The sequence below is a fragment of the Nyctereutes procyonoides genome, unplaced genomic scaffold (assembly GCF_905146905.1).
Source record: "Nyctereutes procyonoides isolate TBG_1078 unplaced genomic scaffold, NYPRO_anot_genome, whole genome shotgun sequence".
NCBI classification, from domain to species: domain Eukaryota; kingdom Metazoa; phylum Chordata; class Mammalia; order Carnivora; family Canidae; genus Nyctereutes; species Nyctereutes procyonoides.
Genome location: NW_026575036.1, coordinates 360,873 through 386,538, shown reverse-complemented (window position 1 = coordinate 386,538; position 25,666 = coordinate 360,873). Strand labels below are relative to the sequence as shown.

Sequence of the window (25,666 nt, the reverse complement as noted above, 5' to 3'; positions counted from 1 at the left end):
TCATCTATCCTAACATTTTTCTTATTCATGAACAAGAGAGTATCCATGATTTAAAGAAACAGGCAATTATTTTAAACTGATTGTTAACAGTATTTCAGATTCTAAGCCTGCTGTTTAACATCAAAATGTAGAAGCAAACAACTGTTAAAAATTTTATGGGGTTTATCTAATGCAGGAATGAAAATTTAAATATAAATAGTTTCATATTCTGTTCTTGTTGTTTTTTTTAATATTTTTTTTATTTTATTTACGATAATCATACAGAGAGAGAGAGAGAGGCAGAGACACAGGCAGAGGGAGAAGCAGGCTCCATGCACCGGGAGCCCGACGTGGGATTCGATCCCGGGTCTCCAGGATCGTGCCCTGGGCCAAAGGCAGGCGCCAAACCGCTGCGCCACCCAGGGGTCCCTCTGTTCTTGTTGTTAACAAATCCTTGTAATTAACTCACGAACTATTCCTTTATGAACCAAAAGTAACATAAATATGTTGTCATAATATATTAAAAGCAAAATCTTGTAAAGCATCAAGTGATAGTTTTTATCTATATAGGATGGGCTTGAGGATACATCCATAACTTTATAGCAGCTCTAAAGTAAAGGTCACTTCACTCTCAAGTGAACGTTTAGGATCAGTAATGGAGATTGTCTTCCAGGAGGCAGCCAAATCTGACTTTTCTTCTCTCCCCAAGGTTGCTAGAGAATTTCTTTTTAGTGAAAGCCTCCCTTCACTTCATGGAAGGGACAATGGAAGACCTCCTTCACCATACAGATGAAAGCTTTGTGGAGAAAGAACATCCTAGTCTCCTAAAACTAAAAGTAATTCCATGTGGAATGCTTCTAAGTATTGGAGAATGACGAAAGCCAAATTCTCAAAAGGTTTTCAAGAAACCTTGAAAGCTGAAGATTTAGAAACACAGTTTCACACAGCAGCTATAGGCAGCAAACTGGCTCTGGATAGAAGCCAGGGGCACCAGAATCCGTGACTTTAACACATGGGAGAAGGATGCAGCTTATTTATAGAATATACAACTTTATACCATTTATAGAGTCAACAATTATTTAATATGTGCAGAGATTTTCTTAAATAAGTCATTAATCCTATATTAATAGTGCCTCCACATAATAAAGGTAGGCTTAGTGAAATATACCATAGAAAAGACGTGACATAAAGATGGATTGATCACAGAAAAGCTTCTATGTAAGCACCACCAAGATGTCCCAGGGAAAATTTAGGAATGAGGGAAATAGTTTTGCCCTCTGAGAGCTAAATTAGTGAAATCTATACGAGTAAATTAATGGCTATGAGAAGAAACCAACAGAGTTTCTATAGTTGGTTGAAGGGTGGATTTTGAAAAATATTTTAACTCCAAACTGGGTGTGGAAGTTGATTATAATTTAGTGCCAAAATGCCTAACTAATTAATTTCATCCTCTCCAGAAAAAGACAACAAATGAGTATAGGAAAGGAAAAGAGAAGACAGGTCCTTCTTTTTTCTGTGTGTAGGGTGGATTTTGGATATCTAGAAAAATTCCTCCCAATGCATATACACAACCGGTACCTATTTTGCGATTTAATAATAAAATAATATAAAAACATAACTAAAAATTAAAAAGAATGAATGCAACTTCCCATGATCTACTCCAGATTAAATGTTCCTTTGTGCCAATTTTATATTATTCAGAGTCCTAGTGAGTACTATGTACTTTCCAGATGTGTGAGAAAGAGGGTGACTAGAATGGGGAACACAGACTTCGTGGTCACAAGAAATTGATGTACATTGTTAAAATTTAATTTGCCACCTGATGTGTATACTTTAATCCCTTATTAAGTTTGAATAACTTGAGTCAGATGGGCTCAGTCAATACTGAGAACTGACACCTGAAAGTCAGACTGTGGTTTACTATAAATCGAAAGGCCTCTTCCCAAGCAGATAGCTGGAGTTCTTTTGATAACATCCCAAACTCATTGCCCCCCTTTTACTTTTATAAACACACGAGAGTTATTCAGCTTCTATTACCTGCACCAAATAGCTACCACAAATCTTCAAAGTCATATAAAAAATCACCAAACTGAATTGAGACCCCTGCTCTATTCTTCCCTAGAGAAATCTGGATTGGGAAATATTCCCAGTTTCCCTAGGGCCATTAAAAGCTAAGTGACAAGAGATGGCTTCTAGTTTATATTCACTCTGCCCACAGACTATTGAATAATGTGAAACCACCTCTATCAATCCCTGCCCAATTCCACTATCTCACTAGCTTATTAATAGTTTCTCCAGATTGGGAACCCTCACCTCACCATTTGAGATTTTACTTCTTGCCTAGTTCCCAGTCTATAGGAATTCAGCAGACGCTCTGCCTTGAGGCAGTATCTCCATCTCATAAGTGAGGTGCTGGTTTTGAGTTCAGGGAGTTAGTCCAGACTTTCTCATTCTGTATGGTGTTTTTCCTCAAGAACCTGATGATCCCTTTATTTACCTTGGAAGCTGTTAGCCTCTGTGAGGTCACTCCAATCCATCAGTCAGACTTGATAACTTTCAACTTCAAAAAGGATGAGGTCTAGATCATTATGCCATTCTTCTCTAAAGGCCCCATCTGCCTCTATTTTAAATTTGTGGATGCAAAGAGACCTGTAGGGGGATGACTCTTTCTGTTCCCTAAGGACGGTAGCTAAACATCAGGCCCCTGACTAGCAAAAACAAACAACAAACAAACAAATAAACGAACTTCTTTCCTTATATTCTTTCCCTACAACAATGCCTTGCTTTCTATCTACATGATCCAAAAGGACTCTTATGCAGTTCATCCTAGAGCAGAAGGGATCTTCCCCACGGATGTCTCCACCTCTAGAAACAGAAAACTTAACAACTTCAAATGTTAGCTCTGGTTTCTACTCCTCCAAAAAGCAATTGAATACTATCACCATCCAGAGGACCTCATGTCATAACTGATCTAATGCAACCCTCACAAGACACCTTATAAAACAAGCCTTATTATCCTCATGTTACAGGCATGACCACCTACTGCCCAGATGCACATCTATCAGTAAGTGACAATACTTACCCATTCCAGCCTATCCTGCTCCTGATCTCTTCCATGATGCTATTACCTCCATGAATATCTGGCAGGAATTAATTTATCAAACTGCTTCTGTCACCCAGACAGAACCCAGGAGAATGAGTCATCGGACAGGTACACTTGGTAGAGGTATACAGTGAAGGAAGGAGGACAGATGGAGCTGAGTGTGACCACATTTCCCACTTGGAGAATACAGGCTCATGGCATCATTGCTGCTGAGAGCCTGGTGGGCTCGGGCATCTGGGAGACGGTGGAAAACAGGATGGAATTCCTAAACAAACAGTTGTCAAAACTGATGTATTTATTTATTTAGTCAGTTCCTATCAGCTTTTGGTTTTGCTTGTCACCTGACCCCAGATTCTTGCTTCTGGATTTTGACTTTAATGAAACTGCCTCTCTGTGCCTCTTTCATTCGACAACTTCCTAGGCTTTAACATTTGCATATTTCTACTGGGGCTTGTCCTGCCAGGGCTTCATAACCCCAAACCTTGCCAAGGTCCTCTGGTTGAGATGGCAAATCAGTTAATGCTAAGCAAGTGTTTCCAGAGCTTTTTGCAGAGTGCTGTAAGAATATAATAGATTCACGTTATAACATAAGAACTTTCAGATACTGATTCTCTCCTCTTGTATCACCCAGGTTCAGCACACCTGAAAGCCTCTAAATATTTAATTTGTCCTCTCTTGATGTGTATTAATCAGACTAAATGAGGGATCCCTGGGTGGTGCAGCGGTTTGGCGCCTGCCTTTGGCCTTTGGTTTGGCGCAATCCTGGAGACCCAGGATCAAATCCCAAATTGGGCTCCCGGTGCATGGAGCCTGCTTCTGTCTCTGCCTCTCTCTCTCTCTCTTTGTGACTATCATAAATAATAAAAATTTTAAAAAAAGAAAAGACTAAATGATTCAGAATGCAACTGTTTTTTAAGTTAAAATTAAACATAGTTTTGATAGGAGGTCTGCTTACTTGATTTGCAGAATCTTAACGAAATGACTAGGTAAGATCTACCCAGCCTAGAATTTCTGAGGAGGTTAACTTTAAGACTTTATGACAAAGACAAGCATACATAATCTGAGAATGATTGTTTTATGTTGTGAACTCAGGAATAATTACATACATTTGTCCATACTACACAATACTCATTTGGCATTACAATTCATCCCTGTTAGAAGACCAGTAAAAGCTTTGGGGGCAGCTCAGAGAACCAGCTCCCTGCTCGGTGGTTCCAGATTCATTTTATTACATAACCCAGATTCTATTGAAGCTCTTCTGCCAATCTTAGGTTATTCTTGTTCCATTCAAAGCTGTGACAATCACTTCTTTGTATCAGAATGAAATAATTCTCAGTTCTTATATTAGTTAAAAGCCCAGTTTAATTAGAGATCTTTAAGCTACTAAAATGTAAAGGAAATTGCTTTCTTCTAACATTTGTGGTAAATGTCTAGAAATAGATTTTTTTTTTTTTAGAAATAGATTTTTATATGTGTGTTTGAAACTCTCAGCTCTGTGTCTATTAAAAAGTAAATTGTGAATTTTGGTGTTTGCTTTTCTATAAGCTTCAGCATTATTATCTCCTGATATTATTACCATCTAGCTAAATGGGTGCGGGGAGCAAAGGCTAACTCTGTGTGAAATTTAGAAGAGCATACCATTAGCAAGGCAACCGAAAGGTGACTGGCTAGAAGCAGGCCTTGATAAAAGTGAGCCCTTCGTCCATGATCTCAGCCCCGTGGTAGCACAGATGCACCCCAAACCCGCCAGATTGAAGGCAGCAAGCCTTGCGTTTCCCAGTGTCAGCATCTGACGTGAATGGCAGCATCTTTTGACTTCTCTAGTGCTTTCCCGTCATCACCCTTCATGAAAAAAACTGGCTAAAATATCATCCACCAACACTGCAGAAAAGTGTATGAGGAATCTTGGCAGCATCCATGTAAGACATCTAACTCTATAGAGTAAACCTACTTATTCAGTTTTGCATTGATGATTTGCACTGCAGATGAACCAATTTTCCTGGGCAAGCTTTCCCAACCATGTTGAAGATATGTGCACTAACTTTGGGTTAATATTTTATTTATTTTTTAAGGGAAAATATAATTTTTATTTTCTAATACCACACCTGTGTTTTTATTTTTATTTTTTTAAGACTTTATTTATTTATTCATGAGAGACACACAGAGAGAGAGAGAAAGAGAAAGAGAGGGAGAGAGAGGCAAAGACACAGGCAGAGGGAGAAGCAGGCTCCATGCAGGGAGCCGGATGCGGACCCTATCCTGGGTCTCCAGGATCACGCTCTGGGCTGACAGTGGCGCTAAACCGCTGGGCCACTGGAGCTGCCCCACACCTGCGGTTTTATTATAAGATAAGCTAAGTAAAACAAACTAAAACCTTAGGACAAGCTCAACACGGCCTTTACCTATCCACACCAACCCTAGATACCTCCCAGAGGTAACTAATTACTTTCACCTGTTGGCCTTATAGCCTTCACACATTTGGTATAAAGTCTTGTGTATATGTGTGTGTGTCCACATAGAAATTATATTGATTGACTTTATTTATGTAAATGTTATTGTATTTTATATATTGCACCTTATTTTTTTGGTGGAAATATCTCTATATCAATATATATATAGATTTATGGCATTTAAAAAAGATGATAGACAGTATTTCTTATTTTAAAATGTATTCTTTAGGTAGTTAAATATGTAAATGATATTCAATAGCATTGCTTTAGGATTTGCTCTTGGTGTAAGTTTTCATGTTTATTAATTCTTATGTTACATGTTTTAGTTAGAATTTTAGAGCTACTTAGCCAGGAAGTGAATACCCAGATGAAATATTAAACCATAAATGACTATATATTTATTTTATGTTTGATTATTTGCAGACTAAACATCTACTTTTTTTATTCCATTTATTTTATTCAGCAATTACAAAAATGAGTTGAATTCCATCTCAGTGCTGGAACTGTGGGAAAAGCCACGGAGAAATGATGGAAAAAATTGTACTATTTTTCATCTTCTACTGTGTTCTCTTGAGTTAGCTCCTCATCTGAATCAGTTGATGACTGTTAAACTTCAGAATTTTTAGTAGCTAGGGAAATATTCTTAGGCCTTCAACCCCTATTCACCTATTTTCCTATTTCACTGTTTTCTCATTCCAGTCCACAACCATCTTATCAACTGGATTCATAACATTATTATTTCATTTAAGAATAGTGTCTTCTTTCAACTCTGTCTAGGAGATAGAGAAGCTAGGAAAATGCCCCTAATGTGTATGGGTTTTTTACCGTTATTTTTAATCACAGATCATATGTCTGATTATTCCATCCTAGTTTGTGAGGTTTCAAAAAATGTTCCAGTTCAGAATTGTTTTCATGTATCATCAAGGCGAAGTTAGAGAGTGAAAAACTATGTGGACTTTCCTATGTAAATAAATTTAACTTTTCATATTAACTCTGTGGTAGGCTGATTTTTATTATTAATATGTCAGTTTAGTTCCTACAAATTGTCAGAACTCCATGAATATGTTTCTAATTTCCTGCTAGTTTATGAAGTAAAGATCATCTGATATCATCTAAGCAGTATTAACTTCCAGTAAAATCTTTTACTATTCCATGTGAATGTATCAAATTCTTTGAGTCCAGCTTATATAAATGTAGTGGTGATTAAATTGCATTCACAATGAACAGATAGTCTCCCGCCACTTATCCCCTCGCCCTCTGCAACCTTTCTTTTTCTCTCTTTTTCTCTTGCATTACTGCCCAGCCAGATATCAGTAAAGGCAAAGGCAATAAGAATTCAATAAGAATTTCAATTCTGCTAGACAATTTAATCTCCAGTGATCTGGAAAAACAGTTAACAGAAATGGACTCCTGAAAGCTAAATTTAGTTCAGGGGTTATGGTTCAAAAATCTGCTAAATTAGAAGCTTGCTTTTGTAGCCTCATATGGACATTCACTGTCTGTTCTCTTTCCTTTTATTAGGTTACAACATCCCGGTCCACCATGGCAAGGAGGGGGATTCAGGGTAAGAATCCTATACAAAAGAGATAGAGAACATTACCCATAACTTATATGCCTCTAAACATGTCCATTCCAAATATTTGTCATCAAGCTCAGAATAGCACCATCTGGAGAACCAAGAGTGGTAAAAAAGAACGGAGGGAATCCATCTTGGCCAAAGCAGGGAAATCTTACCCAGAGAGATGAGCCCAGTAGTATTCTCAAAGTGGTAAAGCATAAGGATTAAGAACATGGACTGGTTGACATTCATGTAAGTAATGGTATAGAAAGAAGCTCAGTTGCAAAATTGCCCTTTACCTCTGATTAGTGTTTACATGGCACACATTTTCCATTTTTTAAAAAAACTTTCAGTCCACCTATGTCTTTAGGTGTTTTTTTTTTGTAAAAACAATATAGTCTCATCATTTTAATTCAATCTGACAAATTTTGTCATTTGATTAGAGTATGTAGTACATTTACATTTAATATAATTATGGAGCTAGCTGGATTTAAGACTACAACTAATCATTTGCTGTCAGTTTGTACCATCTATTTGTTCCTTTATTCCTTTTTTCCTGCCTTATTTACTATTAATTATTTTAATTTCCTTTTATCCTATCACTATACTTTTGGAATCTTTTAGTGTTTTCCCAGGAACTGCAAAATGCATTCTTAAATTAGTAGTCTATCTTAAATTAGTAATTCTGCCACATCTCAAACTATGGAAGAACTTTATAACAGCCTAACTTCATTTTTACTCTCCCATCTGTTTGCTATTGTCATATATTTTTCTCCTAGATATTATTTTATCCCCACAATAAATCTTTTTTTTTTTTTTTAAAGATTTTATGTATTTGTTCATGAGAGATACAGAGAGAGAGGCAGAGACACAGGCATAGGGAGAAGCAGGCTCCATACAGGGAGCCTGATGTGGTACTCCATCCCGGGATTCCAGGATCACACCCTGGGCAAAAGGCAGGAGCTAAATTGCTGTGTCACCCAAGAATACCTCCCACAAGAAATCCTAATGCTTGTAGCTTTTATAGGCCAATATTCACTTTTTTTTTTAACCTATATGCTTACCCTATTTGAAGTTACTGATTACTACTTAATTTTTATGCTTCCATCTGGAATCTTTTTCCCCCATTGTTTTGCTGGCAACGAACTCTTTTAAATTGTGTTTGAGAATGATTTATTTCAGTAAATATAGGATTCTAGTTTGGCACCTTAAGGATGCCATTGAATCGTCTCATGTCTGTTAGTTTATGCTGAGGTTACTGCTCATTCTTGTTTTTTTCCTTTATTTTTTGAAATGATTTTATCTATTTATTTGACAGACAGTGAGAGCCCAAATGGACAGGGGAGGGGAGGCAAGGAGCAAAAGGTGAACCAACTCTCCACTGAGCAGGGAGCCGGATGAGGGGCTCAGTCCCAGGACCCTGAGATCATGACCTGAACCTAAGGTAGATGCTTAACTGACTAAGCCACCCAGGCACCCCCCTTTCTTCCTTGAAAGCAATGTCTTTTTTTTTTTTTTTGTCTTCCTGGCTGTTCATAATGTTCTCTCTGCAACCTGGTTTTTCAGTAAGTTGCTGTGGTACAGTTAGGTATAGTTTTCTTTTTATTTTGAGTAAGGTTCATGAAGCCCTGAATTGGAAGATTACTGTTTTTCATCAGATTTGCAAAATTTTCAGGCATTATTTCTTCAGCAATTGTTTGTATCTCATTCTTTCCTCTTTTTCTAGAGTTCTAATTACATGTGTCTTAGACCTATTCTGTTATGGTCTGTATGGTCTTTCCATTTATTTTTCTCTCTGTGGTTCATTCTGAATGTTTTCTAATGACATATCTTTGAATTCAGTAATCCTGTCTTCTGATTTTTCCATTTACCTTTAGCCCATTGAATGAGTTCTTAATTTCAGGTATTATATTGTATAGTTCCAAAGGTTTTTTTTTTTTAAATCATTTTTATAGTTTCTATTGTTTTGTTGAAATACACAAATGAATGAAAATACTTTATGTTTTCATCTTTTATCCATAATTCCCTCTATTGGTTTTAGTGCAGAATTTTAGAAATTATAAACTTCTTGTCTATTCACTTTAGGTGGTCCAGTATTGTATTACTATTGACTTTCAGCTCTTTATTATTGGTAATTTTTTCTTGCCTATCTAGTAATTGTTATTGTAGATGTTATGGGCTGAATGTTTCTGTCCCTCCACAGTTAATATGTTGAAACCATAACCTTTAATGTGATTGTATCTGGAAATAGGGCCCTTATAGAAGTAATGAAAGTTAAATGAGGTCATAAGGATGGGGCCCTAATCTGATAGGATTAGTGTCTTCATAAGAAGAGATACCAGAAAGCTCTTAATATGTTTCTGCAGGTGCAAACAGGAGGTCATGTGAGCACACAGTAAAATGACAGCTGCCTACAAGCCAAAAAGAAACGACCTTAGAATGAAACCTATTTTGCCAGAATCTTGATCTTGGATTTCCCAGCTTCCAGAACTGTGAGAAATAAATTTCTGTTGTTTAAGTTATGCAGTCTGTGGTATTTTGTTATGGCAGCCCCAGCAGACTAATACAGAGCATCTGACATTATAGATGATAGTTATAGAGGCTCTGGATTATATCATCTTTCTTAACAGTGTTGAGTTTTGTTATGGCAGGCAGTACATTTATTTGTATGTTAGCTTATCCATGTCAAGACTTCATTTTAATCTCGGTTCAGGGGAGGGTCAGATTTGCTGTTACCCTTAGATTATTGCCCTTATTCCCAAGTGTGGTCCTATAATCTTTCTGAGTCCTCAGTTGAAAATCTAGTATGTTCAGAAAAGACTCTAAACTCTGATTAGCCTCAACTTCAGTGTCTTCCAAGGACTTTCAGACCCCAGGCATCTGCTTTTCTAATAGGTCTCCAAGAGACTCACCAAACAATGCACAGCCCAGGAAATGGCCAAGGTATTTCTGTGCAAATATCTGGAATTCTCTCTCTATGGGCTATCCTCTGTGGCACTTTACCTTGAATCCAGCTACATTAGCAGCCATAAACTCTGATCTCACTGTGGTCTGGATTCTGCTTTCATGAGGGCCCTTCCAATGCCCTCAAGGAGAAAGCTTGGATGAATGTGGGGCTAGACCCAAGGGTATTCCCTCTGTCCAGGATTGGTACTCAGCCTTCATTGTTTTTCAATGCTTCTAAATAGCTATTTTGTACATTTTGGTTAGCTTTTAGTGTTCTCAGTCAGAGGGAAAGTCTAGTTGTGGCCACAATCAGACTTGCCCTTGACTAACATCTTGCTAAATAAATAATAACAATTATAAAATACCCCCTTAAGTAAAAAATAATTAGCAGCAACAAAACAAGGAGAGGATTGTGATTTCCTGCCATAAAACTTTGAAATGAATTCTCTAAAAAAATAAAAGGTCATGGTATAGACTGCCCTTTCTCCAGAAGCAGTAATAGTCAGTCATCAAATCCTAGGTAATCATTTTCACCAAGAATGAACACCTCTAAATTTGGAGTGAAATGAACTAAACAACTATCCTTTCTTTTCTGACAAGAGGAGGGGACAGAGTGAGCACTTATCATTGAAATGGCTTAGGGGAGAGAGTAAGGGGCTCTAAGAATGAATAGGCTAAGCCATTTCAAGCCTGAGGGAATCTTTTCTTTGGGATGATATCTGATCCTGACTGCCTGCACTAAATCTTGGTATGGGGTCTTTAATAAAGCAGAGCGTGTAGCCTTTGACAGAGGCTGCACAGAAACTCAGACCTCTCCTCTTAGCTTGATGTTGTCATCTTAGGATGGGGGATGAAATGGAATGCTCAGTACTCAAACCATTGCTCCATAGAGAAAAAAAAACAGGTCTCAGGTAAGGTAGGTACAGAATTAGAATTCATTTATTATGTATCGCAGACAATATGATATTTGATTTAAAAAACAAACATACAATAAATATAAAAGTACTTTGCACAGGAAGAAAAAGAGGAAAAGATCGTGGTAAACAAATGCAGGGTAATTACAAAATAAGTTGAAAACAAGGAAAGGAAGAGATGGCTATGCTCAATTACATGCTACAGCATCTATAAGACCTTCTTAAAAATATTACTTAATGAAGAAATGAAGGGATTAATCAAAATAAAAAGTATGTAGTAAAAAAACTGGTAAAATAATTAAGTAAGTTTATCCCATTTAAATATACAACTAAGTTGAGATCACTCTGGGAATTAGAATTGCAGGATAAGGGTAAATATTATAAATCTTGAAAATAAAAAAATAATACAGAAGTAAAAATATAGGAAGAAGGAAGGGGAATTGAGAGACATAATAGGAGAGTTAATTTCCTCCTTTTAATTTTTTTAAATTTATGTTTAATTTCCTCCTTTTTAAACAGTAATGATACTGACTAAAACAAATAAATGGTTAAATATAGACTATATAAGTTTATATTACATGGCACCAGGATGGCTCAGTGGTTGAGCCTCTGCCTTCCACTCAGGTCATGATCCTGGGTCCTGGGATCAAGTCCTACATCAGGCCCCCTGCACGGAGCCTGCTCCTCCCTTTGCCTGTGTTTCTGCCTCTGTCTCTGTGTCTCTCATGAATAAATAAATAAAATCTTAAAAAACAAATAAACCATATAAATAAAAGTAGAAATGAGTATATGGTTAAACAATGAATTCAGATCTCATTTTGTGTAGTAATTTTAACCTCAGAAGAAACCCTAAGATAAAATATCTTGTGAGGTGAGGAAACATCTAAAGTTCAGCCATCTTTTAAGGTTCATTTTAATTTCTTTATCTTCTGCTTTATTAAGTGTACTTTTAAATTAAAATGGCATTTATTTTTTTGTTAAAATAGCATAATAGCATTTGGCATGGCTGTAATGACATTTAACACATATATTCATTCATCTCTGTTCTATTATGGTAACAATGATGGCCCTCTTGAGGAAACAGCAGTTATTTCTGGATAGTGTGACTTTGGGGGTGACTTTCTATTTCTTTGTATTTTTTCTACTACTTAATTATTCTGCAATGAGCATGATTAGCACCTACACAACACACACACAATTCCAGTTTTTTGTGTGTTTGGGGGTTATACTGACAACTTACTAGTTTTATGTTAGATGTTTTAGCTTAAGCCTGCAGCCAGTCTAAGGGATTTAAGTATGATAAGATCTTTCCCCAAGGGAATTTCTGCCCAGTAAGGCAAATATTGAGGAGCATTAAATGCAAAGTGTCTTCTGTCTTTCTTACTGATCCCTGAAGCAGGCATCTTCATTGGGAGTGGCTCCCTTTTGCTGCTTTTGAGACAAAGGAAACACTCCCATTGAATATAGGATATGTGCTGAAGATATAACACAATGGATTAAAGTTCTGATACAGCTACTTAATTTCTCTTGGTGTGGTACATCAAGAACTGGAAACATGGCTGCAAAAGCTTCCCTAGTTGACAGAGGAGTGCTGGCCCATATTGACTGAGGGGGAAAATGGAGGGAAACAGTGTCCATAGACAAGATCCCAAAGAACTGCTTCAAGAAAGGCCTCGTTTGGGGACTTTAAAAAAACTCCAATTAGGTAAGAGGGGCTGAGGGTTCATTTCAACTTAAGTTGGTAGAAATAAATATAAATATTCAGAAATACAGAACTTGATAGGGGAAGAAGGTAACATGTTATATCCGAACACAAATGCCATACGATTCTGTGTAATTGAATCTCTTAAAATTCTATATCATCTACCTAGACAATTCTTTCCACATCCCAGACTTCAAAGACTTCCTGTATGCCCAGATGATGAAATCTCTGTCTCAGGCCTCTTTCCCAAACTTCAGACCCATTAGGCATTCAACTCCTTACTGGCTATTCCATTCTGAATTCTGTATGTAAGAAAAATCAAGCCTATCCACTCACAACTGGTTCTTTCCTTTCATTCACTCAACATCTCGTCTCTTGAATATTCATTATGCATCAGGCGCAATGGTAGAGGCTGGAAATACAGAGATACATACAATAGATCCCAACATTCAGGAAGTTCAGGTTTAATGGAGCAGGCAAATAAAAACGAGCACAATGCACACATGAGGACAGATAACAGGCTACAGGACACAAAACTGGCTCATCCTATCCAGGTGTGGGCTGTGGAGAGGAAACAGATTCGTCCTCACGAAAGTCATTGAAGATAAAACATTTGTGCATTCTCAAAGGATTGGGAGGATGACACCTGAACAGCTAGGCAATTCCTACCTGTGCCACCATGCAGCATCTTCATTCAGTCTGGCCCTTGACTCTGAGAGCAGAGGCTTCCCAGGTCAGCACTGGCCCTTGGAAACTGCCTTCCTGGTTACATCTCTCCCATCAGGGAACTGCAGATGTTCCCTGAGTGCTAGCTCCCTGTCTGCTCTATATTGCAATGGTTTTCTGGAGGCCACCTAGTATCCTGGTAAGAACACCCCAAATCTGAAGGCATGAAATAATAGCCTCGTGTTTCCTGCTCCTTTGATCCCAAGTTTCATAGTCTTTGGGAAATCATTTAACCTCTCCGAAACTCACCTCCTCATCTGTGAAAGGCTAATAATTATAATACTAGTGCTCAAGGGAGGGTGTCACTATCCAACGAGACAAGGGATGAAAGCAGGTCTAGAACAGCACCAATGTTAATCATCTTGGTTAGGTTCTGAGGATGGTGGAGTATGACTCCTATTCAAACATTAGAAAGGCCCATCACGGAAAGGAGATGGTGAAGCTTTTGGAACTTTGTCGGATATATATAACTATGACTTTATATAACCATAAATAACTATATTAGTTATTTATCCTATATAGTATTGTATAACTATATATAGTATCATAATGTTAACTATACTAGTCACTGTAACTATATATAACTATAAATGACAATAACTATAAACCTCCATTACATCCAGTACTTTTAGATCGCTCCTAGCATCTCTCAGCTTCCAATCCGGCCTGGATTTCATTGCCACCATTTACTAGCCTTGGACAAGTTATTTATCTTCTCTTTCAATTTCCTGTTGGGTAGCACGGGGAGAATTTAAGGGTGCCTCGAGGGGAGGAGGTCTTAGTAAGTAAGCATCGTCGGAAGTAAGGAATGGAGGCTTTCGAAGGGAGCGAGGCTTTCACACCAAGAGTCCCAAGCGAGGAGTGAGGTCCTCGTGGGGGGACCTGGCGGCCGGGCGGAGCGGGGAAGGCGCCCCAGGCGGCCGGGGTGCAGCGCGCGGAGCCGGAGCCGGAGCCGGAGCCGGAGCCGGAGCCGGAGCCGGAGCCGGAGCCGCGGTCTCGCCGGGCGGGCGGGGGGCCGGAGTCGCGGGAGGAACGCGCCCCGGCCCCAGCAGGGGGCGCCGCCGCGCCGCACTGCAGCATCTCGGCGGCGGCGGAGCGGCGGCCCGGCCGGGCTGAGCTCGCGTCCTGCCGCAGTCCCTCGGCCGCCAGTCCCGGGAGCGCCCGCGCCCGCGCCCGCGCCCGCGCCCGCGCCGAGGCCCCGCCGCCCCGTCGGCGCTCGCAGCTGCAGCTGCAGCGGCGGCTCCCGCGCGCCCCCGCGGCCCCGAGCCTGGGCAACGCCAGCCGCAGGCCGGGCTGCGCCGCGGGGCAGGGCTTCGCGGTCCCGGGGGGCCGATTCCCAACTTGCGGGGGACCGCGGCTCTCCCGGGCCTGCAGAGTGTGAACAGGTGAGTGTCACGCACGTGCCCAGGTGGCTCTTTCGGGACGACTTCCCGCACACCCTGGGGGACCCCCTTCCCCCCGAACGCTTGGCCTGTGGGTCGGCCGTCCTGGTCACCAGGACGGCTCTGGGGTTCGCGGGAGGGAGGGCGGAGCGAGCGCCGGCGCCCCGAGCCCGACAGCGCCCTCCCGGCCAGACGGAGCCGATGCCCTTTTGACTCGGGCTGCAGGGCTGGGCTCTCAGGGGGAGAGCGAGTGGCCCGCGGTCCGCGATGGGCTTGCTGATGCCTCTGGGAGACCTGTTGCTTCTGGAGCAAAGCTGTCCCCGCAGGCCGTTGCACCATTACCCTGGTCGCGGTGGGTGCTGCGTTGCAAGAGGAGGGAGAACTGAGGAAGGGAGAGGAGGAGAACTTGATCTCAGAGCTGGAGAAGAGGATCTCGTTCCCACCGCCAGGCTAGATGCTTTGCTTGCCTAAACAGCTGCGCTTTATTTGATGACAAATACAGAAGTCAGAAAAACTGTTATCTTACAAAGATGCTTGCTTGCTCCCCCACCCACCAAAGAGGAAGTGGAAAGCAGAAATTTTGATAAGTATAGTCTTGGGGATGAATGAATGAATCCTTTCTTTCAATAAATGTAAAAAAAAAAAAAAAATCAGGTTATTGGTGACCGAAATGTCACAGGTGTAACAGATTGTAAGCTCCTGGAAGGTGGCCACTTTTGTTTGTCTGTGGTTAGCATGATTGTGGAATGATCAATGAATGTATTAATAATGACTTAAGATTTGGAGGCTAGCTTCTTTTTTTTTTCTTCTTCTTCTTCTTCTTTCTAAGCTTTCTTTCAGTTCTTTTATGTTTTGAGGGGGGCAATCACTATGCCTTAAATCTCTTAAATATTTACATGTGATTTTAGTTTTAGGAGCGATAGAAACTCAGAAGTTTCTGTCTTAGTAAAGCACCATCCACATAATAAGTCAATGGCAGCTCCTAGACCCAGCCAGGATATTACTATACAATAAATTAAAACAAATGTTTTTAGGCCCATGGTATGGAAGATCTTGGATCATAAACTATTTTGAACATCAGAAATTGGCAAAAGGTCACTCGTTGCAACAATTTGCACATTTATCTTTGTTTTATATCTTTGTCAAATGTAACCTCACATTTTTATGTGAAAAACAAGCTGTTGAAAGATACATGTCAGCTTGTGTCTTCCTTTAAGTGATTTTTCTAAACATAAGCTTGACAATAAGCAGCTGGATCTTTATAAGTGAAAAAATTAACCTACACCATTTCTCTCTCTTATGTGAAATCCCTGTACTGCTGAGGCCATTTGGGAGTTAGTGAAATACTTGACTTAGCAAATGTTTTTTTTTACAAATCACATTTGATGGCTACTTTCGTGAACTATAAATCAGATAGATAATGACTTAGGTTTTATGTGCATGGGAATGAGCGATTTTGCATGAAATAACAAATTGCTGTTTATACAAGCTTCAGACCCTCCCATGGTCTATGTTTCAAAGAAATGCTTGCCATTCTCATTTAGAATTTATACAGTTATGTATCTCAATATATTCTGCTTTTGTGATGCTTCTGTGATGAGGCTCTGAGGTTTAAGCATAGGGTCTTTCCTTAATGAATACATTAAAATGGCAAATAAGGAAATTCTTTTATCTTGAGCCAAAAGTAGGGGCCTGGACAAATTGCAGATGTTAAAGCTTCTGGTTTTCATACTATTAGCGATTACAGAGAAATTTTTTTTTGTTATTGGGGGTGAGATAAACAATAGCTAATTTAGATATTGACCTCTTTATGCTTCAGAGGAAGCTCTGGCCCTTTGGGAATCAGCAAGTTCAAAGTTAGTTAGGTCCAAGTCCATGCTAAGATACATCAGGAAAAAAACAATTACGCATTAATGTCTTTGTCGAGTACTTTTCGCAGGAGGATTTTTACTTTATCCTTTCTTTTGAGAAACTCTTTTGAAAAGTTGTAGATGACAAAACCCTGGCAGGAGCCGTTTACACGTTAGATAACAGATTTGTGTTGCAAAAATATCTTTGCAGTCTGAAAAAAAAAAAAAAAAGGAAGAGAGGATGAAATGAATGAATCACTGATGTGATTAAGTTTAACATGATGAGAGTGAAGTCTTATATTTAGGCTTAAAACCCTGATTGCTGAAGTTCAGAACGAGGGAGTCTCCAGTTCCTGTGAGAGATGTGAGTCTTGCTGTGAGTGGCTGTGCAGCCACAGTGCCAAGAATAGAGAGAATCGTGATGAATTTTGATAGGTTAGTTTGTCAGGTCATATCTCAACTAGTGAACGCAGTGGATGCCATGTTTTTGGTGATCACATGACAAGTACCAGCAAAGAGGGCTGCATGTGGTAAAGAGAGCAGGCAAAGGAATATTGCTCAGCCATTAGAAATGTCAAATACCCACCATTTGCTTCAACGTGGATGGAACTGGAGGGTATTATGCTGAGTGAAGTAAGTCAATCGGAGAAGGACAAACATTATATGGTCTCATTCATTTGGGGAATATAAATAATAGTGAAAGGGAATATAAGGGAAGAGAGAAGAAATGTGTGGGAAATATCAGAAAGGGAGACAGAACATAAAGACTCCTAACTCTGGGAAATGAACTAGGGGTGGTGGAAGGGGAGGAGGGTGGGGGGTGGGGGTGAATGGGTGACGGGCATTGAGGGGGGCACTTGACGGGATGAGCACTGGGTGTTATTCTGTATGTTGGCAAATTGAACACCAATAAAAAATAAATTTATTATTAAAAAAAAGAGAGAGAGCAGTCAAGAGTCAAAAACAAGACCATACAGCTCATAAAGAACAAGGGAAATACCAGGTCTCATTTTCCTAGGAAGTAGTAGCCTAGGATGGGACAGAGGGTCCTAATAGCTGCTAGGCTACATGAAGGCTTCTGAATGAATGTAAACAAAAATTTGACTTGATGTCTGCTCACCAGCACTGACCCCAAGTTCCCACAAGTGGTAAATCAGACGCAAGACAGTTGTCTCATCTTTTTTTTTTTTTTTAAAGATTTTATTTATTTATTCATGAGAGACACAGACAGAGAAAGAGAGAGGCAGAGACAGGCAGAGGGAGAGGCAGGCTCCATGCAGGGAGCCTGACATGGGACTTGATCCCAGGTCTCCAGGATCACGCCCTGGGCTAAAGGTGGTGCTAGACCACTGAGCCACCTGGGCTGCCCCAGTTGTCTCATCTTAAGGAAGGATTCTTGCCATGGCTGGAGGATTCCTTCGGTTGACCCCAAGGCTCTTTCCAACTTCACGTATTCGTGGTACTAAGAACCTAGGTGTCATTCCTAAAACACTCACCTCTATATAATGTGCTTACATTGTATGTAATGTCATTTCCTAAGTACTGGACAGTGTTCAGTGTTAAAGTTGTTATAGAAAAGGAATCAAATATGTGTACCAGGGGCATTGTGTCCAGAAAAATATAAAAATATAAACTAGATAGTATATATCAATTCCTGGAACATGTATACCTGTCACATGACCCAATCATGTGATCTAGTGTGAACTGAGCCCAAATTTGACCTTGAAGTACAAATCCAATCATTACAGTAGGATAGATTAAGATGAAAATATATTATTCAGCCCTATGGAATAGAAAGAATTCCAAATGTTACTCTCCCCATCATACGAGTTGTGTATTGGGTATTTAATGACGCATGATAAATACAAGTATTCACATACTTCAAGTACTTGTTATCAGTTAGTGACCAAAAAACAGTGCCTTCATAAAAACACGACTTAAATAATGCTATTATGTATGAAAATGCATATGTTTTAGAACCAAAGAGAACTGAGTTCAGGTCATGAGTCTGTCACTTATTAGTTGGCTGGTTTGTAGTAAATGACTGTCACCCTTTCACAGGATTGTGATGGAGATCAAAATGGAAAATGTTGATCAAGGGAATGGTGGCTGGCGTGTATAAGGTGCTTACTAAACACGAATTCCTTTCTTCAGTCACTTATGAGTCTCCAAATCTCTTTTGTTCAGGGATTGCAGATTTACAAGGATATGGTGAATCCTAAGGCTGGAAGCAAAAAGATTTTCTCAACTTTTTAGTTTGAACGACAGTGAATTATTTACTGACACCCGGCATGGCTAAAAGTGCAGAGGTCAAACTGGCAATATTTGGGAGAGCAGGTGTGGGCAAGTCAGGTAAGTTTTTTGTTATAGTCTTCGTACTCTGTGTGTGTGTGTGTGTGTGTGTGTGCGCGCGCGTGTGTCTTTGATACTGCCTCCTGGGATTAGACAGGATGATGGTTGGCATTTCTCATAGTCTCATGTGTTGCTCTTTTAGGTGAAGTCTCTTTCTCTTTATCTAGAACTTTTACTTTGCATAACCAGGTTTATGTACTTTTTTGCTTATTGATGATGAAGCAGCTCTGCCAACAATACAGAAAGCAATGGATATATCATAGGTCTTGGTATTCTGAGGAAGTGTATAAAATAAACCTCCAAAGAAATCAGATTGTGGAAATGAAAAAATACAGTTTTCCTTTTTTCTCTATGCAAGATCCTGTGGGGCAAACTTTGTATCTCGTTCATCTTGGTATTTGTAGCAGCCAGCCCAATGTCAAGCATGTGTTGAGTGCTTAATAAATCCTTGTTGAATGAGTATATCCTTTCAAGAAACAGAATTGCATTATTACCCAGCACTTCTAAAATTTAGGGGTTAGGATTGGGGAAAATGTAGAATTCACAACCTCAAGCAAGATAGCTATTGCCAGTGTCTCTGAAGTGAATTTAAATGATCGTATTGTGGCTTACACTAGTAATTCAGAGACCTTTTTTTTTTTTTTTTTTTATTCCTCACCTAAGAAAAGTCTTGTAAGACCTTAAAGATTAAGGGGGAAATTATAGATGTGAAAATGTATCTAATCCAATTTTGAAAAATGTATCTCAGACTTCATAATTGAAGAATACTGCTGAAGTAGATGTTGCTAAAATCTAAGGGCAACATGGCTTCTTAGACCACATTGTCTTGATCTCTTACTGGAGGAAAGAACCATAATTGACTTTGCACACAGAGCTCTGGGTTTAGGAAAAGACTCAAACAGATATCTAGTAGGAGCCTGTGTATAGAGGGAAATGCATTTGGGTCGTCCAATATAATAGGTAATCCACATAATCTTAAATAAACACACATGAGTAGTTTTTAATTCTGTGACCAACCTCTCTTTTCTAATCCAGCTCTCTGGTTTAAGTTCAGCAGTAAATCTTCCCTATTCTAAGGCTTTCTCTCTCTCTCTTTTTCTTTTAATTTTCTAAAAAGTGCTCTCTTCTGCGTCACCCTTTCTTCTTACTGCTCACTCTTGCCTCTGGCAGAAACCAAACAAAGAAAATAGATAGTTGGCAAGGCTTAAAAACTGCCAGCCTTCACAAGATTGAAGATAGTTGAACTCCTCCCCATTAATCTCCTCAGTGTTTTCCGATGGCGTGAGAACCTAATTTCCGTAGCTGGTGGAAGGATCTGGAGAATGAGGAAGCGGTTCCAGTGCATGGAGAAAGAAGGGAAGGGACTGTGTGGGAGCCTGTGCTGCCAACAATAGCTTGTCTGAGTCCTTCGTGAGTGGACGGTCTAGGCCTGGGGCTCCCTGTTTATTACTCATTCATTCAAACCTTACCATAGGCAGTAAAAGAAGGGAATTTTTAGAACTTTGATCATTTACCAAAATCAATTCCATATGGTTGGGAAAGTTAAGCATAAAAATTAAACTTTGGTGGAGAGAACTAACTAGCTGTATGTATAGCCACCTATTTCCTATCTTTACTGTCTCAGAGCAAGCTCCATACATCCTCTTCATCAAGCTTCATCAGCCTGAACTCTACCTATTTCTTTAGTCTTCTCTCAAATTGTTTCTCTTACTGCTTCAATTATTTCTCTCATTCTCCACCAACAGTTTCCCCTTAAGCATTTCTTTGACCACTGCACCATCTTTTTCTCTTTTCCAAACTTATAGAATGTGGGCTCTGGCATTACTGTCTTAACTGTTTTTACCTTTCATTCGTTACCTAAAACATGGCAATCTTCCACTGTAGTCATGTTTCTGAAACTGCTTTTGCTAGGTCATGACTGATCAATAACCAACAAATCTAAAGGAACGTTTCCTAGTTCCAGTCTTCTTCGAACTTTTTTTTACTATTTGGCACAACCACTTACTCTTTCCTAAAATTCCTTCCCTCCCAGGCTCTCATGACTTCACGTTTCTTGGCTTTCTTGCTATGGCTCCATTGTCTCTAACCAGCTGCTTTCATGGAGGGCTCTTCATTGGCCCACTTCTCCGAGCCCAGGGCTTTCAGGGTCCTACATACCCATTTTATGTCTTCTCACTCCATAATTCTCTCTAGGGGCGGTTCTTCACACCCACAGCTGAAGATACACCTGCATGCACAATCTAGATTCTATTGACCATGGTTTTATTTTATATAAAATACAGAAGTTGGACTTGTTCACTAAATTTCTAACTGGAAAGTCTTATAATTCTTAATTCATGTTCTTTGGACTGGTTTTTCCATCCACCTTATATACATTCTACCATTTGTATTTACTTTCATGTAGGCGACAATGATAGAATATATGCCTTAAACAATTGCTTTTTGTTTGTCTTCGATACACAGTGTTTACCTATTTTGACATTAGACTGTCTTCCTGAGACCTGGTGACCACACCTCACATTTAAAGGTAGTACTGGTTTGACTTTTGCATGGGAGACAATTCTGAGAGCTTTTCGCATAATTAAGTGAAAAGAACCAGAGAGTACTTTGTATTTATCAACACTGAAACCTGATAGTATCACTGTTGAACTCGTGTTTATTCTAATTCTTTATTAATATAGATATATGATATCTCTACCAGTAACTGTACCACACATTCACTTTTCTATCCTACAGGCTGTATCAATCTTTTAAAAAACTTTTTAAATTTAAATTCAATTAATATATAATGTATTGTTAGTTTCAGAGATAGAGGTCAGTGATTCATCAGTTTTATATAACACCCAGTACTCATTACATCACGTGCCCTTGTTAATACCCATCACCCAGTTAGTTACTTCATCCCCCCACCCCCTCCCATCCAGCAACCTTCAGTCTGTTTTCTATGATTAAGAGTCTCTTTTTTTTAAGATTATTTGTTTATTTATTCATGAGAGACAGAGAAAGAGAGAGAGAGAGAGAGAGAGAGAGAGAGGCAGAGACACAGGCAGAGGGAGAAGCAGGCTCCATGCAGGGAGCTTGACTTGGGACTTGATCCTGGGTCTCCAGGATCAGGCCCTGGGCTGAAGGTGGTGCTAAACCGCTGAGCCCCCCAGGCTGCCCTGATTAAGAGTCTCTTATGGTTTATCTCCCTCTCTGATTTTGTCTTATTCTATTTTTTCCTCTCTTCCCCTGTGGCCCTCTGTTTTGTTTCTTAAATTTCACGTATGAGTGAGGAAAAATGAAATCTTGCCATTTGCAATGACATGGTTGGAACTAGAGGGTATTATGCTAAGTGAAATAATTCAATCAGAGAAAGACTCTTAGCATTATGATCTCACTTATAGTCTGTATCAACCTTATACGTAGCTTTTTTTTTTTTTTATTAGTCTGTACGAAGTTATACCTGCTAGGATGTCACTGCAGCTCCTTGTTTTCTCAAATGCCTCCCCACAGATCATCATGATCTTCCCATGGGCTCAACAATCTGTTTCTCTCCAGACACCCAGCAGTGGAAGCATTCTTGGAAGGAGCCAGCTTGTGATCTTGGAAAGTTGAAATGGAGTGTCTCTGATTGCACTGCTTCAGAGGCTTCAAGTCTTACATGTACCATCTACTTTTTCCTCACACTCATTACCAAATTAGAAATTGGGATAAAGATCATGTTGTCCGTTTGCAATTAGAGAGCAGTGTAGACTGGAGTTGGGAGTAGGAGATCTGGGGTCTCACTATTAGTCTGACTTCCAATTCTACACTTTATTAGTGGTGTGAACGTGGGAACTTTGGCAAGTTACTTAACTTCTCAAGTCCATCAACTATAGAAAGGATATAGGAGCACCTGAGTGGCCCAGTTGGTTAAGCCTCTAACTCTTAACTTTGGCTCAGGTCATGATCTCAGGGTTGTGGGATCGAGCCCCCCATTGGGCTCCATGCTGAGTGCAGAGTCTACTTTTCCCTCTCTCTCTGCTTCTCCCCCTGCTCACATGTTCATAAATAAATAAATAAATAAATAAATAAATAAATAAATAAATAAAATCTTTTTAAAAAAGGATCTAATCGTGCCTATCTCAAAGAATTGTTAGGATTGAATAACCTATTAGATGCAGATGTCTTAGAAAAACACCTGGCACGTAGTAAATGCTCCAGTATTAGCTTATAATATTATAGCTTTTCGAGGTATGCTCATTTTAATTTGTAAGTTTTCTAGTGAAAACATGCAATCAAAGATACATGTACATTCAAGTGGGCATTTTAGTTTTCATTAAATTCAGGAAGTTTATAAGGCAAAAATTCTATATTGCTACTTTGCATACCCTAAGCATGTACACATGCACAAACATACACACACACACACATGCACACACACAGATTTTCTGTACATTTATGTACATGAGATTGCACATATATTAAATGAAAACAGCAATATCAAATTTTCAGCAGTATCCAATTTTCTCTGTCTTTTGAATCCAAAGTCTGGTTAATGTCAATTATGGCGTGACTACTAGTGATCATAACAATACTTCTTGTGGCTTATATCTTGAAAAAACAGCCAGAAATATGTTTGTGTCATCAATAAATCATCAGCCTTAAATTTGAAAGTGCTTCTGGTATGTAGTAGACAGCTTCTTAAGCCACATAATAGATAAGCCCTCTGTGTTTTAAACAGAATTTAACACTAACCAGAAATTTTTGGTTGACAGGTTGATCATAGAAGTGTTGTTAGCACAGGCAAAATTTAGTAATGTGTTGATTCTTAAGGAGCACTGAAGGAACATGTGATATGTGTGTGTGTGTGTGTGTGTGTGTGTGTGTGTGTATCAGTATTTACATGGTCTTCTGTATCGGGAGGATTCTTTCCTTTTCTAATTTTACCTTGCAATTCTGTGTTCAGGGGAGCTTGCTTGCTGACTCAGCATGGTGAGCGCTGTGGGGGATGCTGCAGACCACAGAGCCACAGTGTCCCAGCCCATTCCATTTTCTCTTGCCCCAGCAGGGTAAACATTTCCTTTCACTGGCTGAGAGTAGAGCGCTAATAACATGGCATGTGGGACATAGATTTCCTTACTTGTGTGTGTCAGCCTATAATTTGACAGGCTCCAAGTGATTAAAGCAGTGCTACCTGCAATAAAACCTAGAATGCACATCATATTTATTTAAATGCTTCCCGGCTTCATCTTATTCAAATTTGTAGTAAGTGCGGGAGTAGCTGAGAGAAAAGCCACTGAAATTTTAAATTTAGTTTCACAGCTGACATTCTCATTTTAGAATTGAAATATTGTGTGCCATCGCTAAATATATTTCTTGAAAGGGCTAGTCTCAAAGTTAATTGAGTAATGCTATCCTCTAATTCAAAAGCCAATTGGTGCACTCATCCGTGAAGGCTTAAGTTCATAGATTCAGATTGCTGAGTTATAAATTGGGGGCTGAACACAACAACTTGTGATATATTTTTACTTGGCACAGAGAGGAGTGATTTATTTTCCCCCTTTTTAATTTGTTTCCTTGTTCTGTTTCCTTTTCTCCTCTCTCTCTCTCTCAATTATAAAAAAGTTTTGAAAACCTTTTTTTCATTTTTTTTTAGTGGGACAGAGACAATTCTGATTTTAAATATGACTCTTCTAGTAAGTACCAAATACTGCTTTAACATATATGTGTGCTTTATGGCTGGGGTATGTACATGAGATTGCACATATATTAAATGAAAACAGCAATATCAAAAGTATTTGGGGAGGTCAGTTTCCTTATGTTGTACAACCAATCTTTGCATTTTAAAGATTTGTTTATTTATGTTAGAGAGAGAGAAAGAGAGGGAGTGTGAGCATGGGGGAGGGAAAGAGGGAAAGTGAATCTCAAGCAGACACCCTGCTGATTCTGAAGCCTGATGCAGGACTTGATCCCATGACCCTTAGATCATGACTTGAGTTGAAACTAAGAATCAGTTGCTCAACTGACTGAGCCACCCAGGCATCCCCCAACCTTTGTATTTTAGAAGTTTTTCTCTATGTGTAGCTATATGCCAGTTCATTCCATTTATTGAGAGTGGTGTAGTATGATGCTTGAACATCATTTTCAAAGGACTTCTGAAAGAAGAAGAGAAATATCTAGGCAGTTTGGAGTATATAAGCATCTCATTATGATCATATAATTATTTTGCATGCTTTCTCAATTACATAAAAACTAGGCAAAACTTAATATTGTTCTATAATGTTTCTATGTTTGAAAATAAAAGTGATACCCCCCAGCCAAATAGTGACTAAAATGAACTCATTGGGAAGATAAAACAAGTTGATCTGTGACTTCATAACATGTAGGCTCCAGGTCCAGTTTCAAAGCCACAAGTATAGGAAATGGCCTCAGCTGTGTATATCACATGAAAGCACATGTGATTTGCACTGACAACACTCCTGTAGCACATTTGTTACCTACTTACATTCTCAATCAGCTCTTCAAGTTCTTGGTCATTCTTGCTTTAAAATTATATAACCTTAATGGTAAATTTTCTTTAAAAATTTGGGTAAGAAGAGGGACAGATTGTGTCTAAAGGTGGGTACAGAAATTCCACAGCTCCTAGACACGTGTGTGTGTGTGTGTGTGTGTGTGTGCATGCATTTCCTAGGCGGTTGTTGAATTTGAAGGATTATCAGAGATGAAGCCCATTGGTGGTT

General features: G+C 39.2%; 1 protein-coding gene across 3 annotated transcripts in view; it reads left to right on the top strand.

Moving 5' to 3' along the window:
* The first annotated feature begins 14,556 nt into the window (after positions 1 to 14,556).
* The window catches only part of RERG (RAS like estrogen regulated growth inhibitor), a 114,704-nt gene continuing 103,594 nt past the window's right edge, over positions 14,557 to 25,666 (top strand). Inside the window, exons 1-2 of one of the 3 annotated variants that reach the window (XM_055318922.1) lie at positions 14,557 to 14,763; positions 18,798 to 18,962. In XM_055318922.1, coding sequence (XP_055174897.1) covers positions 18,902 to 18,962 — 61 coding nt within the window. In that variant the 5' untranslated portion in view covers positions 14,557 to 14,763; positions 18,798 to 18,901. Of the gene's footprint in view, positions 14,764 to 15,000; positions 15,113 to 15,186; positions 15,348 to 18,797; positions 18,963 to 25,666 lie in introns of those variants that run through there. The other 2 variants (XM_055318924.1, XM_055318925.1) reach the window with 2 other exon arrangements.